This window comes from Microtus pennsylvanicus, chromosome 11, assembly GCF_037038515.1.
Source record: "Microtus pennsylvanicus isolate mMicPen1 chromosome 11, mMicPen1.hap1, whole genome shotgun sequence".
NCBI lineage: Eukaryota > Metazoa > Chordata > Mammalia > Rodentia > Cricetidae > Microtus > Microtus pennsylvanicus.
The window spans coordinates 15805186-15821815 of record NC_134589.1 but is presented as its reverse complement, the minus strand read 5'-3'; the positions used below and the strand labels follow the sequence as shown (position 1 = coordinate 15821815).

The 16630-nt window shown below is 40.9% G+C and overlaps 1 protein-coding gene and 1 pseudogene across 1 annotated transcript in view; one reads left to right on the top strand and one right to left on the bottom strand.

Annotated features, from left to right (window-relative positions):
- Map3k3 (mitogen-activated protein kinase kinase kinase 3) overlaps window positions 1-16630 on the top strand; it is a 90984-nt gene that overhangs the window by 24552 nt on the left and 49802 nt on the right. Inside the window, exons 3-4 of the mRNA XM_075990361.1 lie at window positions 2490-2530; window positions 12068-12167. Of these exons, the coding sequence (XP_075846476.1) occupies window positions 2490-2530; window positions 12068-12167 (141 nt within the window). The remainder of the gene's footprint in view (window positions 1-2489; window positions 2531-12067; window positions 12168-16630) is intronic.
- LOC142859532 (motile sperm domain-containing protein 3 pseudogene) lies at window positions 4227-5727 on the bottom strand (annotated as a pseudogene).

The window sequence follows — 16630 nt, the reverse complement described above, 5'->3', positions numbered from 1 at the left end:
CAGATGTAAACACAGATACAGAGATAATTAGTAACCTGACATTATTTGTAACTAGAAAGAGCAGCAGGATCACTATTTTTATTATTACTTATTTATGTGTATATGCCTGTATATGTACATGTACCTGAGATTAAAGGCATATCCTGGAACTGGAGTTACAAGTAGTTGTGAGTTGTCTGATGTGGGTGCTGAGAATCAAACTTGAATCCTCTGCAAGAACAATACATGTTCCTAACCACTGAGCCGTCTCTCCAGCCCCAAGAAGTGAATGTATCTTGGCCAGGAGGCAATACATAGAGAAATTCAGAGCAGATTGTAGAAATAGAGGATGTATAAAACTAGAAAGCTACTATGTCAGGGCATAGCAATCAACCAGGAGTGGCCACTTAGGAATTTTTTTCCAAGTGTTTGTAGGGAGCTGGATTGATGGCTCAGCAATTAAGAGTGTGTGCTGTTCTTTCAGAGGACCTGACTTGGATTCTCAGCACCTGCATCAGGCAGCTGATAGCCATATGTAACTCCAGCTTCAGGAGGATCTAATGCCCTTGGCCTCCAAACACAGCCACACGCATATGCACATACTGCATACAGATATACACACAAAGTCATAGTTAAAAATAAGAAAATAAATCTTAAAGAATGGGTTTTGTTTTCTCTGTGATAGAATTGAAAGTTGTAACACATTAAAAAATAATGTGTTTTTAGCATTGAGGGGGTAAGTGGACATGGGTCCTACCACTAACCAAGAAGTTGTTTGCAATTGATACCTGTTGGCAAAGTAAAGGTCAGGTTTTTTTTCTAATGGAATATCACTGGGTATATCAGCTATACTCCTGTAGCATGAATAATAAAAACCCAGAGAAAGATATAGTGGTTAAAGCTGAAATTCAGAGAAGCAGAGCAATAAGCCACTAGAGAGCCGTGGTTGTTTATTATTATTATTATTATTTAATTCCGAGATAGGGTTTCTCTGTGTAGCTTTGGAGCCTGTCCTGGAACTTGCACTGTAGAACAGGCTGACTTGGAACTCACAGAGATCCACCTGCCTCTGCCTCCCAAGTGCTGGGATTAAAGGCACGCACCACCACCAGCCGGCAACTTTCTACTTCTACCAAAACGGGGTGATCTTCAGACTGCTTAGACTGTACTGTGTCTCCACCAAACCTCAGACTCCATATTCCAACGAGTTCCTGTCTCTTCCCTTTCTATTTCTCTCTCTGCCCAGCCATATCACTCCTGTCTCCACCTCCCTAATATTGGGGTTAAAGATGGGAGCCACCACCACTTGGATTTGTTTCTGGATCGATAGCCCAGGGTAGCCTTGAACTCACAGAGATCCATTTGCCTCTGTCTCCCGAGTCCTGGGATTAAAGGTATGAGCCACCACTCCTTGGTCTCTAGTGACTTAGTACTCTAGTACTAAGATCTAGTACTAAGATCTCTAGTACTCTGATCTTCAGGCAAACTTTATTTTTTAAAATACAAATAAAATATCACTACACACTCCAGGGCAGGCCTCTTTCAGGAGTAGTTGGCCACCACAAAATGAACTTTTTGTGCGTGTGTGAGCTTTTGTTTCATTTTCATATTTTTGTTTTTCTGGGTTTTTTTGTTTGTTTTGATTTTCATTTTGTGTTTTTGCCAGTGTCTTAGTGTTCTATTGTTGTGAAGAGACCAAGGCAACTCTTATAGAGAAAGCATTGCTGGGCAGTAGTGATGAACACCTGTAGTCCCAGTACTTGGGAGACAGAGGCAGGTGGATCTCTGAGTACAAGGCTAGCCTGGGCTACAGAGTGAGTCCAGGACAGCAAGGGCAACACAGAGAAACCCTGTCAAAAAAGCGGGGGAGGAGAAAACGTTTAATTGGGATATTGCTTACAGTTTCAGAGAGTTAGTCCATGGTCATCATGGCTGGAAGCAGATAGGCATGGTGCTGTTGCAGTAACTGAGAGCTACATCCTTATCTTTAGGCAGCAAGAAAAGAGAGAGAGAGATCATCAGACAGACAGACTAGGCCTGTCTAGACATGACTTTTTAAAACATCAAAGCTCACCTCCAGTGACACATCTCTTCTAACAAGGCCATCCCTTCCAGTCCTCCCCAGACAGTTACTAAGGACTCAGCATTCAAACATATGAGACTGTGGGGGCTATTTTGGTTTAAACTCCCATAGTGGTTCTGTCTGTCTGTTTGTTTTGAAAGAACACAAAGTTGGGTGGGTGGGGAGGTTCTGGGAGGAGTTGGGGAAGGGGAAAACATGATCAAAATATATGTATTAAATTTTTTTGAAGGAGAAAAAGGGGGTGGAGATTAAAGCAGAATTTTCAAGTTCAAAGAAAAGAAAAGAATGGTCTTTGAGTAAAGAAACTGGAACAGGAGCAACTAGGTGTTTAATTAATGGTAATGCTTGCCCAGTGCCTAAAGGATTATCCATGGCTTACTGGAAACTTCAGAGAACTATCTAACCTATCTGTTACTCCCTTTGGCAGAGTGACGTCAGAATCAAGTTTGAACACAATGGGGAGAGACGGTAAGTTGCCTTCTGATAAGTAGTTGTGTTAATGTATGCTGAAATCCTGAGAAAGCACTGAGCTAAGAAAACTACCTCTAGTAATAAGACTTTTTCTTTTTAATTAACTTTTCTTGTTAATATTTTAATTATAATTACTTTTGTGAAAAGTCAAGGTGGAAATTCTCAGTGGAGAAAAAATGTGATTTCACTTAATTTCTCTTCCCATCTCGGAGAATTTAGGACCCTGTGTTGTAGATGTGGCCTCTTTGAACCCAAATGTGCTTCTCAGTGTGGTCACATACACCTCTTTTGCTGCTCTCTCCCACACTTGTCTTCCTTTCTCCTTTCTTTTGTGTATTTCCTTAGTTACTTTTCTATTGCCGTGATAAAACACCATGATGGAAGCAATTTATAAAAGAAAGTCTAATTGGACTTATAGTTTCAGAAGGATAGAGTCCATGATAGGGGAGTAAAGGCGTGGCAATAGCAACAACTGAGAGGTGACTAGAAATGGTGGGAATCTTGAAACTTCAGTGTCCACCCCTCGTGACACAGCTCGTCCCTAATCCTTCCTGTACAATTTCACCAGTGGGGATCCAATATTCAAACATGAGCCTATAGGAACATTCTTATTCAAACTACCACAGAGGAGTAAAGGGCATTTCCATAAGAAGGTTACAGAACCCCGCTGCAGGTACCTACATTACCTTACTCCTTTTCTGCAGCTGATGCATTGCAGACCACTTTGAAGCCAGCTCCAAAGGAGATGGATAATTGGTGTTGACCCCCGAAAAGACCCATCCTCAGAGAATCGTACAAGGTTGAAAGAGCTTCCTGGTGAAAGTACTGTGGAAACGATAGCCTGCAGAGCCAGGAACCTGCTGCTACTCTGAGCTCTAGGGCTGTTCTAGCCTGGAGAAGGGAGCCTGTCCCCCAATTGTACATCATCTGCCATGCCAGAAGCAAGGAAGTTAAGTTGCCATTTCATGGTTGATACATTTTATTTTCTGACCTAATGTTTTTGAGGAATAACCAAACTTGAGCACCAGAGACTTTTCAGAAGTAGATATGGAATCAAAAGCTCAATTGTGTTGGAGCTTAATTATGCAGTTATGGCCTCTGAATTCCCTGTTCCCAAAGTGGTGTGCAGTTTCCATGAGTAGACTTAAACTGTGAAAGTGTATGTGTTTGATTTCAGAGGAGCTGCCAGATGGAAACCACAAGTATTTAAGGTAGTCAGACAGGAATGGCCTTCTGAAGCCCCGAGCTACAAAATGTTGCTATCAGGGTTTTGAAAATCTACATTTTTAAAATGGTGTTGTTTTCAGGAACCATGGCATTTCACCGTTTATGTACTATGTGTACAACTGAGGACTTGAAAGAGTTTCGACCAGAGTCAAGCTTAAGCTGTGCCAGGGATCTCTAGTTTCATGGATTTCATCTCTTACGATTTTGTGAAGAGGGTCATTGTGGACTTTCTTTAGTTTTCACAGTGAAGTAGTACCTTTCCTTTTATTTATTTTTTGATTTAAAAAATTTTTTTTATTCAACTTGGAAAATGAGTATAAATCCCTTGGTGTTTGGTGAGGAGCAAGGTAAAATCTGATTGATGGGTAGAAAAGAGGGAGAAGGGGCAAGGTGCACACATCACAGTGACTGCCTCAGATCCCTACCCACAAAGGAGAGGTTAAGTAGGGTGGGTTCAGCTGAGAACTCAGGTCCAGAGGAACACCATGGTGAGGAGGCCTAAGATGTAAGCTGCCACCAGCTCCTGTCCAGAGACACGTGCAGAACTTGAGACAGTTGGCTGCCAAGCTCGTCCTGCAGTGGTGGTTGTAGGAAGGCCACAGAGATGCCTGTCATCAAGAAGCAGGAAGGAACTGGTGGCCAGCCACTGGGGGGCATTCTCCTGAAGGTGTCTGGCTGGGGTTGGTCCACACGGGAGGCCCTCGGCTGGATGTTGGCTCAGAATGTGCCTGAAGCTCCAGGGGGTATGCTAGGGCTCAAAGAGCAGAGGTGATGTCTTTTTGGCCAACTACATGTCCCTCAGCCCCCTCCTAAATTCGGAATCGATCCTGGATTCATAGTGGCAGGGGATGGTGGCCACATGCCAGATCACAATGTCAATGCAAGACTGAGGCTTCACATATCCTTCTGCCTCAAATACTGTGTATTTGGCAGGTGCTATATACAGGACTCGGAAGAAAAGTGCAGTTCCCGTGGGGTTGTAGAGGGTCAGCAGCTGCTGGGGTCCACTCCTTTCGTTCGCCCTGAACGAAAGGCGATCTGGGGTAAAGGCGAGCACCAGGACAGTTTGAATCCTGAGGAAGGAAGGGAACCCTTGGGTCACCGGACCCACCAGCTTCTGGTCCTGGGGCGCCCCATGGTGTATTCTGGGTGGTCAGACATCTGAGAGCAGAGCTTAGAAGTATAAGAGGGCCTTGGAATCTAGGGCTTGTAGTTAAAGTTAACTCCAGTCAATTTGTCTCCAGGTTAAGGGCACCATCTTCCCAAAAGTTCCTTGATGTCCTTCCCTGTCTTTTAATCTTATGTGTTGTTGGGGTTTCTGTCCTGCCCGGTTCCCACAATCGTTAAGTCTCAAAGAAATCACACAGAGGTCTACATTAACTATAAACTGATTGGCCCATTAGCTCAGGTTTCTAATTAGCTCTTATAACTATATAGCCCATTATTAGCCCATTATTCTTATCTGTGTTAGCCATGTGGCCCAGTACCTTATTCAGCAGGGCAGTCACATTGTGCTGCTTCTGCGGTCGGGTCAGGATTGCAGAGGAATGGGCTTCCTCCTTCCTAGAAGTTTCCTGTTCTTATTGACCCACCTCTACTTTCTGTCTGGTTGTCCTGCCTATACTTCCTGCCTGGCTACTGGCCAATCAGCATTTATTAAAATGTAATTGACAGAATACAGACCATTCTCCCACATCATGTATGTGTGTCGGTGTTTTGCCTACATGTATGTCTCTGCATCACCTTTGTACCTCAGGAAGCCAGAAGAGGGCTCAGAATCCCCTGGAACTGGAGCTAGGATGTTTGCTACTATGTGGGTGGGTGCTGATACACATTGATACACAAAAGAGTTTTATGGAAATGTTGCCCCCTTTTGGCTTTTGCTACGGCCTTAATAAGAGGAATGTGATTTACCCTTGGGTATTAATGGAGAATTTCTCTCCAAAAGTTAGAGGTAGTACTTCCATCTTAGCCCAGTTATATAGCAGCTAGTAGTACCACTGCTTGGGAGGATTGATTTGAGAGCGAAAAAAAAAAAACAAAAAAAAACCAAGGATTATTATAGTGTAGATAGATTTCCTAGTGGAGACAATTGATATGTCAATGTAATTTCCAGAGTTAATATTCTGTCAGAGTTGTTCAACAGAGTTGTAGCTGTCATGAAAGTAGTCTGTATCTGCATCATCAATTACAGTGCCTACACCTACATGTGATTATGTGGCTGATGAGACTGAGGAACCATTTGTTTTGATGTATTTTTGTTGTTGAGTTGGTTTGTTTGTTGAGGCAGGGTCTGTCTAGCTATCCTGGAGACCAGGCTGACCTCAAACTCAGATAAATCCACCTGCCCCTGCCTCTGAAGAACTGAGATTAAAGGCATACACCATGCCCAACAAGGAACCAATTTTGAACATATTTTAATTTTAAATTTTAGTGGTCATATGTGGCTAGTGGCTTCCATATTAAATAACAATTCTAAATGAGGAAAGCTTTTATTACTGCTCATTGATTCGAGCCTCCCTAGCAGAGGAACATTAAGTTATCTGGTTAGATTGTATTGACACCTACTGAGTTAGAGCCATCTCCTTTGAGAGTTGTTGCATCTTCTGATTACACCACTTCCTACTCTGCAGGTACAGTTAATATGTGAAAAGCCATCTTCCTGTTAGCATGGAAGAAGGCAAGAAGCATAGAGGCTGTGGTTGAGTACTCCACTACTAGTGTGACTTGCCCTGCCTGGGCATAATGAGAATGCACTAGCTATTCATAGCAATCTGTACATTGTTTTAGCTTTTACTTCTTTCTACTTTGTAGCACAAATTCTATAAGTATTAATAATAAAAACTCAGAGTCAGATATTAGGGGCTGAAAGCTGAGAGATCAGAGAAGCAGTGTGGCCAGCCACTAGAGAAATCTTTTACCTCCACCAATGCTCAGGCCAAAGGGACGATCCTGTCCTCAGATTGTCTCCTCAGAATTCATCCTCTGACTACAGGGGGGATCTTCAGACTACAACCGTCTCCACCAAACCTCAGACTGTACTGAGCTCCTGTCTCCTCCTGCCTTATATTCTTCTCCACCTAGCCATATCACTCACTACTCCTGTCTCCACCTTTCTAGTGCTGGAATCACCTTTGTGTGAGCTCTGTTTCTTTTTTAGATGGATTCATTCTTGTGTAGCCTAGGGTGGCCTTGAACTAACAGAGATCCGCCTGCCTCTGTTTCCTGAGTCCTGGGATTAAAGGTGTTAGCCACCACTCCCTGACCTCTATTGGCTTAACTCTGCACTCTGATCTTCAGGCAAGCTTTACTTGTTAAAACATTCCTGGATTTTGTTTGGTTGGTTTTTGTATTTTGTTTTTTTGTTGTTGCTTTTTGTCTGTCCATGACTCCCCACTCTTTCTCTTTGAGACAGAGTGTTCTTATTTGTAGCTAAAGCTGATCTTGAACTCTTGGATAGCTTCTGCCTCAGCCTCCTTAGTGCTGAGGTTACAGATGTGAGCCATCATATCTGACTTTGTCTTTTTCTTACTGATTTTTCCCTTCTTCCCTACTTCCCTCCCCCATTCTCTCCCCTCCCTCTTTCTCTCTTTCTTTCTTTCTTTCTTTCTTTCTTTCTTTCTTTCTTTCTTTCTTTCTTTCTTTCTTTCTTTCTCTTCCTTTGTTTTCTCAAGGGAGTGGGAGTTGACACAAGATTTCAATGTATAACTCAGGCAGGCATTGACCTAACTGTGTATCCCAGGCCAGCCTAGGACTTGAGATCCTCCTGCCTCAGCCTCCTTTTTAAAATTTATTTATTTACTTTTATTTTATGTGCATTAGTGTTTTGCCTGCGTGTGTCTGTATGAGGATGTCAAAACCCCTGGAACTGGAGTTAGAGACAGTTTTGAACTGCCATATGGGTGCTGAGAATTGAACCTGACTCCTCTGAAAGAGCAGCCAGTGCTCTTAACTGCTGGTCCCTCTCCATCTGCTGCCTCAACCTTTTAAATGCTGATAGGCATATGCCACCGATCCTAGTTTTAATTTTTTAATTAAATTTTATTTTGTTTTATTTAATTTTATGAGTGTTTTGCCTGCATGTGTGTCTGTATACCACTTGTATTCTTGGTGCCCATAGATGCCAGAAGACAGTGTCAGATCCTCTAGAAGTGAAGTTATAGACCTTTGTGAGCCATTGAATGAGTAGGTATTAGAAATCAAACCTGCTTCTTCTGGAAGAGTAAATAAGTAGTGCTCTTAACAACAGAGGCATCTCTCTAGCTCCATACCTTCTAAATTTTCTTTAATTTTTTAAACCAATCCCAGTTTTAATGATTTTTTTTTCATTTTTTGTTTAGTTTCATTGATGGTTTATTTTGCCATTAGTGGTTTGTTTTTTGCTTTTTTTGGGGGGGGGGGTTGGGTTGTTTGTTGAGACACAGTCTCACGGCCATTCAGTCCTGGCTGGGCTCTAATTCTCTTTGTAGATCAGGCCCTCTAATTTACAGAGACCTGTAGTGATGAGGCGAGCAGGCCTGCTTTTCGTCCCACCCGGCTCCCGCATGGCTAGCTTTGCACCCGAAATAACAACACACAAATTGTATTCATTTAAACACTGCTTGGCCCATTAGTTCTAGCCTCTTATTGGCTAATTCTCACATCTTGATTAACCCATTTCTAATAATCTGTGTAGCATCACAAGGTGGTGGCTTACCAGGAAAGATTCTAGTCTACATCTGTCTTGGGTCGAAGAATCATGGCGACCGCCTCACTGCCTTCTACCTAGCATCCTGTTCTGTTTACTCCGCCTACCTAATTTTCTGTCCTATCAAAGGCCAAGACAGTCTCTTTATTAACCAATGAAAATAACACATAGAAAGAAGGCCCACCTACATCATTTCCCCTTTTTCTGTTTAAACAAAAAAGAAAGGCTTTCACTTTAACATAGTAAAATTACATATAACAAAACAGTTATCAAGTAAGAATCACAGTTACATGTTTATATCTATTTTATCTTTATCATAATAATGGAAAACTATAACTAACCATTCTTCAACTCCATCAAAGACTCCAGAAGAATATAATATTACCCAAGTAAACAAGAAGTAAGCAACTTCCAAAACTCTAGAAATGACAGAGACATCTTGCTGCCTGGACAGTCACCCAAAGTTCCTCAGTACCGTTGGGGCATCCATCTTTGGCCTTCAGGCCCATAGTATCCAGCAGACATTTCCATGAAGCAGGAAATTTCAAAGGCAGTTCAGTCACTATCTGCTGTGTCCTGCAGAATGTCTTGCAGACTCTTTCATGAATCAAGATCCCCAAAAGACTATCTCACATTTAGGCAAAGTTCGGCAATCCTCTCTCTGTGGGTTCTTTGTGTCCAGTTTATGCAACAGTCCAGACAAGAGCAGTTTCTTGCCCAAATGGCTAACCAACTCCATAAGGAGCCTCTTCTATGCCCATCTTCCTCTTGAAGAAGATTGGTGATTCCAGGAGTAGACATTTCATTGTCATGAAAAGCCAAAGCCCCAAGTTATTAAAACATTAAATGCCATATTCTGTAGTCTTTGAAAGATATGAAGAATGCCTATTTAACTGAAATATATCTCTACATATCTAGAAAATCTAACTAACATGACTACAAGTTTGACTATTATTGATGATTATCCATTAACAACCTATATTTTCTAATTATACATTACATTTTTAAAATGAACTACACAATCACAATACCTTAGTCAATATCAGAAATACATATACATATAACAAAATTGACCTTAAAATCCGTACCCAGAGAAAAGTAGTTGTCAGTCACAGCACACATCAGACATTTGGAAAACAGCAGTGGCAACAGCTGTATGACACTCTTAATGCCTGGAAACAAAACTTGAACAAAGTGAAAAATAGCCTTTTGAGTCTTTCTGATACCTGAATTTTTATGCAAATAATTGTTTTTTCTTTGAGGGAAGAAATGTTTTAAGTCATAGTAAAATGCTTTCAATTAAAAAAATTCATACCAATGCAAATTATTCATATCTATATTATATCCACCTTTAAATGTAAAAGAACATTTATAAACAATATTTGGGAATATAGGCGCAGTTTTTTTCTCTCCAAACTGCTTCGTACTGAATGGGGGCGCTGTTATTTAGGTCTTTCATGGTATAACCTGTCTGCTAGGTTCATCTCAGTCGGCAGTTGCGCAAAGTAATTTTTTGAGGGTGTTCACAGCAACCTTTCAGGAGGGCGTGGTCTATCATACCATATTGGGAAAGAAGCAATCCACAGGGTCTCATCCTCTGTGAAAACAAAAGAAGAACTTTGCCAAAGCATCATGACCTTAGATCCTAATTTTGAAGTCAAGGTATTTTCAAAATATCTATCTTGGATAACAAATATCTTTTAGCAGCTGTTGCTCCTTCCTCAGCATTCAAACAGTTCAAAGAGAGCATAATAGCATACAGTATCAAGATTCTCTGTGTATTTTCCATCTTTGTGTGGCTTTATTTTAACCTCTATTTCATTTATTTTTACTTTTTGAGACAGGTTCTTTGTATATCTTTGTCCTGGAATAACTCTGTAGAACAGTCTGTCCTTGAACTCCCAGAGATCCACTTGCCTCTGCCTCCCAAGTGCTGGGATTAAAGGTGTGTGCTACAACACCTTGAACTCACAGAGATCTGTCTGTTTCTGCCTCCCAGGCATTGGGATTAAAGGTGCATGCTACCACACCTTGAAGTCACAGAGGTCAATCTACCTCTACCCCTTGAAGTCATAGAGGTCAATCTACCTCTGCCTCCCAAGTGTTGGGATTAAAGGTGTGTACCACCACACCCAACTCCCTTTTTTCCTTTTTCCTTTTAAGAACTTTAATCTTTAGCTTGCATATATTTTTAACACACTGTAAACCATTTAAAGGTTTTCTTTGTCTTTGAATCTCTCTCTACTGTATATCTCTCTCTTTTTCTGACCACATGAGCCTTTAATTTACTAAGCAATATAGAGAGCCATGGCTTTGACAGCTGGATCAAGCCCATTCCTTAGCTTTCCAGCCTCATGGCAGAGGTACCAGCTGTAGCCATGTTTATAGCTACAACTCTATGGCGTTTCAAGGTCCCTGCCAGTAAGCAAGCTGCAACAGTTTATCCACAGACAACACTCAAGTTTTCTCTCTGTAGCCAGCCCTCCTACCTCAAAGAGTCAGAGTTTGCCTTGGCAGGACAGCCCAGAAAGCTGGCATTTTAAAACAGCGCACTTTTTTCCTGCTACGGTTGAAAACTGAAAAGCATGCATTCAGCTTTTCATCAACACTGTTTAAGTGTTTCATGGCAGGTCCTCTTAAAAGAGCTACAGGGTTTTGCAGCTGAAGCTGAGTCAGGAAGAGAGCACTTGCTTGCCTCTAGCGAGCAGAGCAGACCCGAGAAATTGCTGCTACCAAGAAAACATGCTTTACTTTATTCTTTCCCAAGCTTTCTTAGGCTTTCTGTGGATTCAGTTATCCACGTCTGGGCGCCATTTGTAGTGATGAGGCGAGCAGGCCTGCTTTTCGTCCCACCTGGCTCCCACATGGCTAGCTTTACACCCAAAATAACAACACACAAATTGTATTCATTTAAACACTGCTTGGCCCATTAGTTCTAGCCTCTTACTGGCTAATTCTGACATCTTGATTAACCCATTTCTGTTTACTCTGCCTACCTAATTTTCTGTCCTATCAAAGTGCCAAGGCAGTCTCTTTATTAACCAATGAAAATAACACATAGAAGGCCCACCTACATCAGAGACCTGCTTGCTATTGCCTTCCAAGTGCTGGTATGTAATACCACTTTGGGCAGGAGTTTAAATTTTTGTTGTTAGGGCAAGTGCTGTATCACTTAGCTTTATCCCCAGTCCAAGAAGACAAATTTGACAGCAAAATTATTTTCTGTGGTTATTTGAGTGTGAATGCACCCCATAGACTTAATGTATTTGAATGTTTTATTTCTGGTTGGACTGTTGAGGAAATATTAGGAGGTGTGGGTTGGAGGAGGTGTGCCACTGGGAGTGGGCTTTGAGGTTTCAAAAGCTCACCTAGGACCAGTTTCTGATGCTTGTGGATGAGATAAAAGCTCTCAGCTACTGTTCCGTTACCATGCCTACCTGCCTGTCCCATCACCATGTGGTCATGGACTCACTTTCTGAAACTGTAAGCAAGCCCCCAGTTAAGTGCTTTCTTTTGTAAGTTGTTTGGTTATAGTGTCTCTTCACAGCAATAGAAAAGTAATTACGACACTTTCTAATTTTTGAATATATGGTTAACCAACATTCTTTCCTCTCCTTTAGAATTATAGCATTTGGCCGGCCTGTGAGATATGAAGATGTGGAGCACAAGGTGACAACAGTATTCGGGCAGCCTCTTGATTTACATTACATGAATAATGAGGTGAGAAAGATGGACGGGGAAGGCCCAAGAGGGACAGCCATGTGTATTTTTTCACTTCTTACCTGAAAATTTGTTAGTTCATTTCTTTAATATCATCTGCAGGTTTTCTGTTTCTGGAGCCACTTATTAACTGCAACAACAGGGATTTTTATTCACTAGATGAGAAATTATATAGCTACTTGGATCTTCCTTATTCAGAAACATCTTATCCCATGGTGAGATAAGATATGATACCAGAGCCAAGGCTTTCTTTGTTTATATTTTATAATAGGTTTTTGCTATTATTGTTTTCCTTAGCACAGTCTTAACAAAAGTGGAGATTTCAGCAGGAGCTGAGAAGGTATAAGGAACTATGGGATAGATCATCTATTATATTCATAAAGGCTAGCTTCTTCCTTCATTGTTTAATTCTAACTGTAGCTTGTTTTAAAAGTTAGCATCTAATCCATTGATTAACAATTTATTCTGTTCCTTTCCCCAACAGTCTTTATTTATTCCTGTTCCAAATTTCTACTAGGAATTCTTTTGAATATTACTTTATTTTTCTAGCTCTTAAGAAAGGTTACAGTTGGTTTAGGCTCACAGTTTCTTTTAGTCTGGAAGGCAATGTATTTATGCTTATGTAATAGAAAACATGCATCTTATTTATTTATTTATTATGTATACAATATTCTGTCTGTGTGTATGCCTACAGGCCAGAAGAGGGCACCAGACCCCATTACAGATGGCTGTGAGCCACCATGTGGTTGCTGGGAATTGAACTCAGGACCTTTGGAAGAGCAGGCAATGCTCTTAACCTCTGAGCCATCTCTCCAGCCCCGAAAAGATGTATCTTAAAGGAATAATGTTGGTGACAGTTGACCTGAGTCTGCCATGCACATCCTTTACCCCTGAGCTCTATCCTTAACCCTCTTATAAAAATACAGTTTTATATTTGATAGCAAATTAGAAAATTTCTCTCTAGTAGTTTAGTCCCTAAATTGGTAGCTGTTGAGATGTGCGTATATATGTAACATGAGTGCCAGCTTGTTGGGGTTTCTGTCTTGTCCAGTACCCCACAGCTGGCAAGTCCCAAAGAAAATCACACAAAGATCTCCATAAGTTATAAAACTGATTGACCCATTAGCTCAGGCTACTTATTAGCTCTTATAGCTTATATTAACCCATTGTTCTTATCTATGTTAGCCACATAGCTCGGTACCTTCTCAGCTGGGTATATTACATTCAGCTTCTTTGGTGGTCTGTGCAGGAGTGAGAGGAATGGACTTCCTCCTTTTTAGCATTCTCCTGTTCTCATCACTCCACCTCTCCTTCCTGTCTGGTTGACCCGCCTATACTTCCTGCCTGGCCAATCAGTGTTTTATTAAAATACATGATTGAAGAATACAGACAATTCTTCTGTACCATATATATATTAAAGGATTTTTGGTTTTGTCATTTAAGATAGTCTGAATATGAAGCCAAGGCTGTCTTTGAACTTAGGGCCTTCCTGTTTCTGCTGTTGTGCACTGGGATTATAGGTGCGCACCCACACCTGCCCTTAGGTGCTGGAGGTTTTGGTTTTTTAGACAAGATTTTGTTAAGTAGCCAATGATGGCCTTAAAATTGAAGTCTTGGTTTTGCTTCTCCTGTACTGACATTACAAGTGACATGCACTACCACACCCAGTGACCTTTAGGTTTTTTTTAGTAAATTTTGAAATATGGCAAATTTGGTAAGTAAATCACTAACTATAAAAAATATAGCTGCAAATTATTTTGGGGGGGGGGTGTTGAGACAGGGTTTCTCTGTAGTTTTAGAACCTGTCCTGGAACTTGCTCTTGTAGACCAGGCTGACCTCAAACTCACAGAGATCTACCTGCCTCTGCCTCCTGAGTAAACTAAGACATTTTCTATCTAGGATATAAATCTCAATAAAAAGGAGATTGAGTCATTACATGAGAGACTGAGGTTCACATTGTTGAGCTCATCAGCACTGCAGAAACAAAGGATTCTGTAGATGACTTGGTACTTTTCCCCCCTCTTTCAGTTATTTTTCCTTTAAGAATTCCATTAAGAATCAAGGACTAAGCCAAGTGTGGTGGCGCACACCTTTAATTCCTACACTTGGAAGGCAGAGGCAGGCAGATCTCTGTGAGTTCAAAGCCAACCTGGTCTACAGAGTGAGTTCCAGGACAGACAGAGCTACACAGAGAAACCCTGTCTTGAGAAACTAAAATCAGCAACAAAAGGAATCAAGGGCTTGAGTCAGGGCTTGGTTATCAAACTGCTTGCTTCCCAAGTATGAGGCCCTGAGTTCAGATTCCCCAACACCTAGGCCAGGTGCAAGGAAGGAGAATCCCTGGGGCTTAGTGGCTTGCCAGTCTCGTGAAATCACTGAGCTTAGGCTTACAAACTGTCTGAAAAATAAGGTGGAAAGCAATTGAAGAAGATTTTACCTTCTAATTCTACCTCAACATATATGTCCAGGTACACCCCAACCACAGCATGCACATACACACATGCATAGAGGAATTCCAGATCTTTTTCAAACTCTTTCCCCTTCTTTCTTTTTTTGAGATGTGTTTCCTTATGAAGTTCTGGCTGGTGTGGAATTCACTCTAGAAATTAGGCTGGCTTTGAACTTGTTGGAAATCTTGCTTCTGTCTCCCAAGTCTGCCGCCACCATACCTTGCTCCCCATTCTTGACAACAAAGTGACTACTCAAAATGTTACTATATATATATATATATACATATATATATATATATACATATATATGTGTGTATGTATATATATATATTAATTCTAAAGCCATATATCAAGAATTCTTGCTGTTACATTAGTACATGGTTTTTGGGTTGTTTTGTGTGTGTGTGTGTGTGTGTGTGTTTGTTTTGTTTTTTTTTTAGTTTTTCGAGACAGGGTTTCTCTGTAGCTTTGGAGCCTGTCCTGGAACTCACTCTGTAGACCAGACTGGTCTTAGGCTCACAGAGATCCACCTGCCTCTGCTTCCTGAGTGCTGGGTTTAAAGGCGTGCACTACCACCGCCTGGCTAGTTCATGTTCTTTTATATTTAGGTCAGTGATGTGGAGTTGATCATTTTGTATTTTGTTAATTTTAAATACGTTAATTCTGCTGGGCATGGTGGCCCATACATTTAAAGCCAACATCCAGGAACAGAGAAGGAGGATCTCAGGGCTGGAGAGATGGCTCAGTGGTTAAGAGCACTGATTGCTCTTCCAGAGGACCCGGGTTCAATTCCCAGCACCCACAGGGCAGCTCTCAACTGTCTGAAAATCCAGTTCCAGGGGATCTGACATCTTCATACCAATGCACATAAAATAAAGCTAAATAAATAAATAAAATAAAATAAATAATTAAAAATTATTTAGTCAGGGCTAAATAGAGAGACCCTGTCTCCAAACAAAACAAAACTAACAAACCCTCAATTCCTTTCTTTTCTCCCTTTAAACTCTGCTTGTCAGGATTTTGGACTCCCCAATAAGAAATTAATTATAGTTTAATATATATTTTTGTCATACTAGTTATTGAGGTATAATTCACTTATCTTAAAATTCAACCCATTAAAATATCAGATTCATTGCGGTTTACATTGAATTCATAGTTATACAGCCGAAATCACCAGCTAATTTCAAAGCAGTTTCATCTTCTAAAGAAATACTTTAGACCCATTATCTGTCATTCCCCAGTCTCTTCTCTCCCCAGATTTTAGTTGCCACTTAACCTAATTTCTGTATCCTTGGTTTGGCTTATTCTGAATATTTCATATCTGTAGAATCATATACTATAGAGCCTTTTATGCCTTACTCTTCCACTAAGCCTTTTTTTTTTTTTTTTTGATTTTTCGAACAGGGTTTCTCCGTAGTTTTTGATTCCTGTCCTGGAACTAGCTCTTGTAGACCAGGCTGGCCTCGAACTCACAGAGGTCCACCTGTCTCTGCCTCCCGAGTGCTGGGATTAAAGGCGTGTGCCACCACCGCCCGGCCTAAGCCTTTGCTTTCATGTCGTAGCATATATCAGTACTTTATTACTCTTTATGGCTGAATAATAAAAATTCAGTTATATGGATATATACCACTTTATTATTTTTGATTTTTTTCAAGATAGGGTTTTTCTGTGTAGCCTTGGATGTCCCTGGAACTCACTTTCTAGACCAGACTGGCTTCAAATTTACAGAGATCTGCCTGCTTCTGTCTTCCTGGAGCTGAGATTAAAAGCATGTGTCACCATCACCCAGCTATGTATACCACTTTTTATGTATCCATGCATCTAGTGCTTTCAGTATTTTTATGTATAAGGTTTTATATGAACATGTATTTTCAGTTGTTACATATGGCTGGAAATAGAATTGCTAGGTACAGCAACTTTTTAACTTCCCAAGTTTTCTATAATGTCTATACCATTAAACAATCCTACCAACAATGTATGAGAACTGAAATTCTCCACCAATCTTACCATTA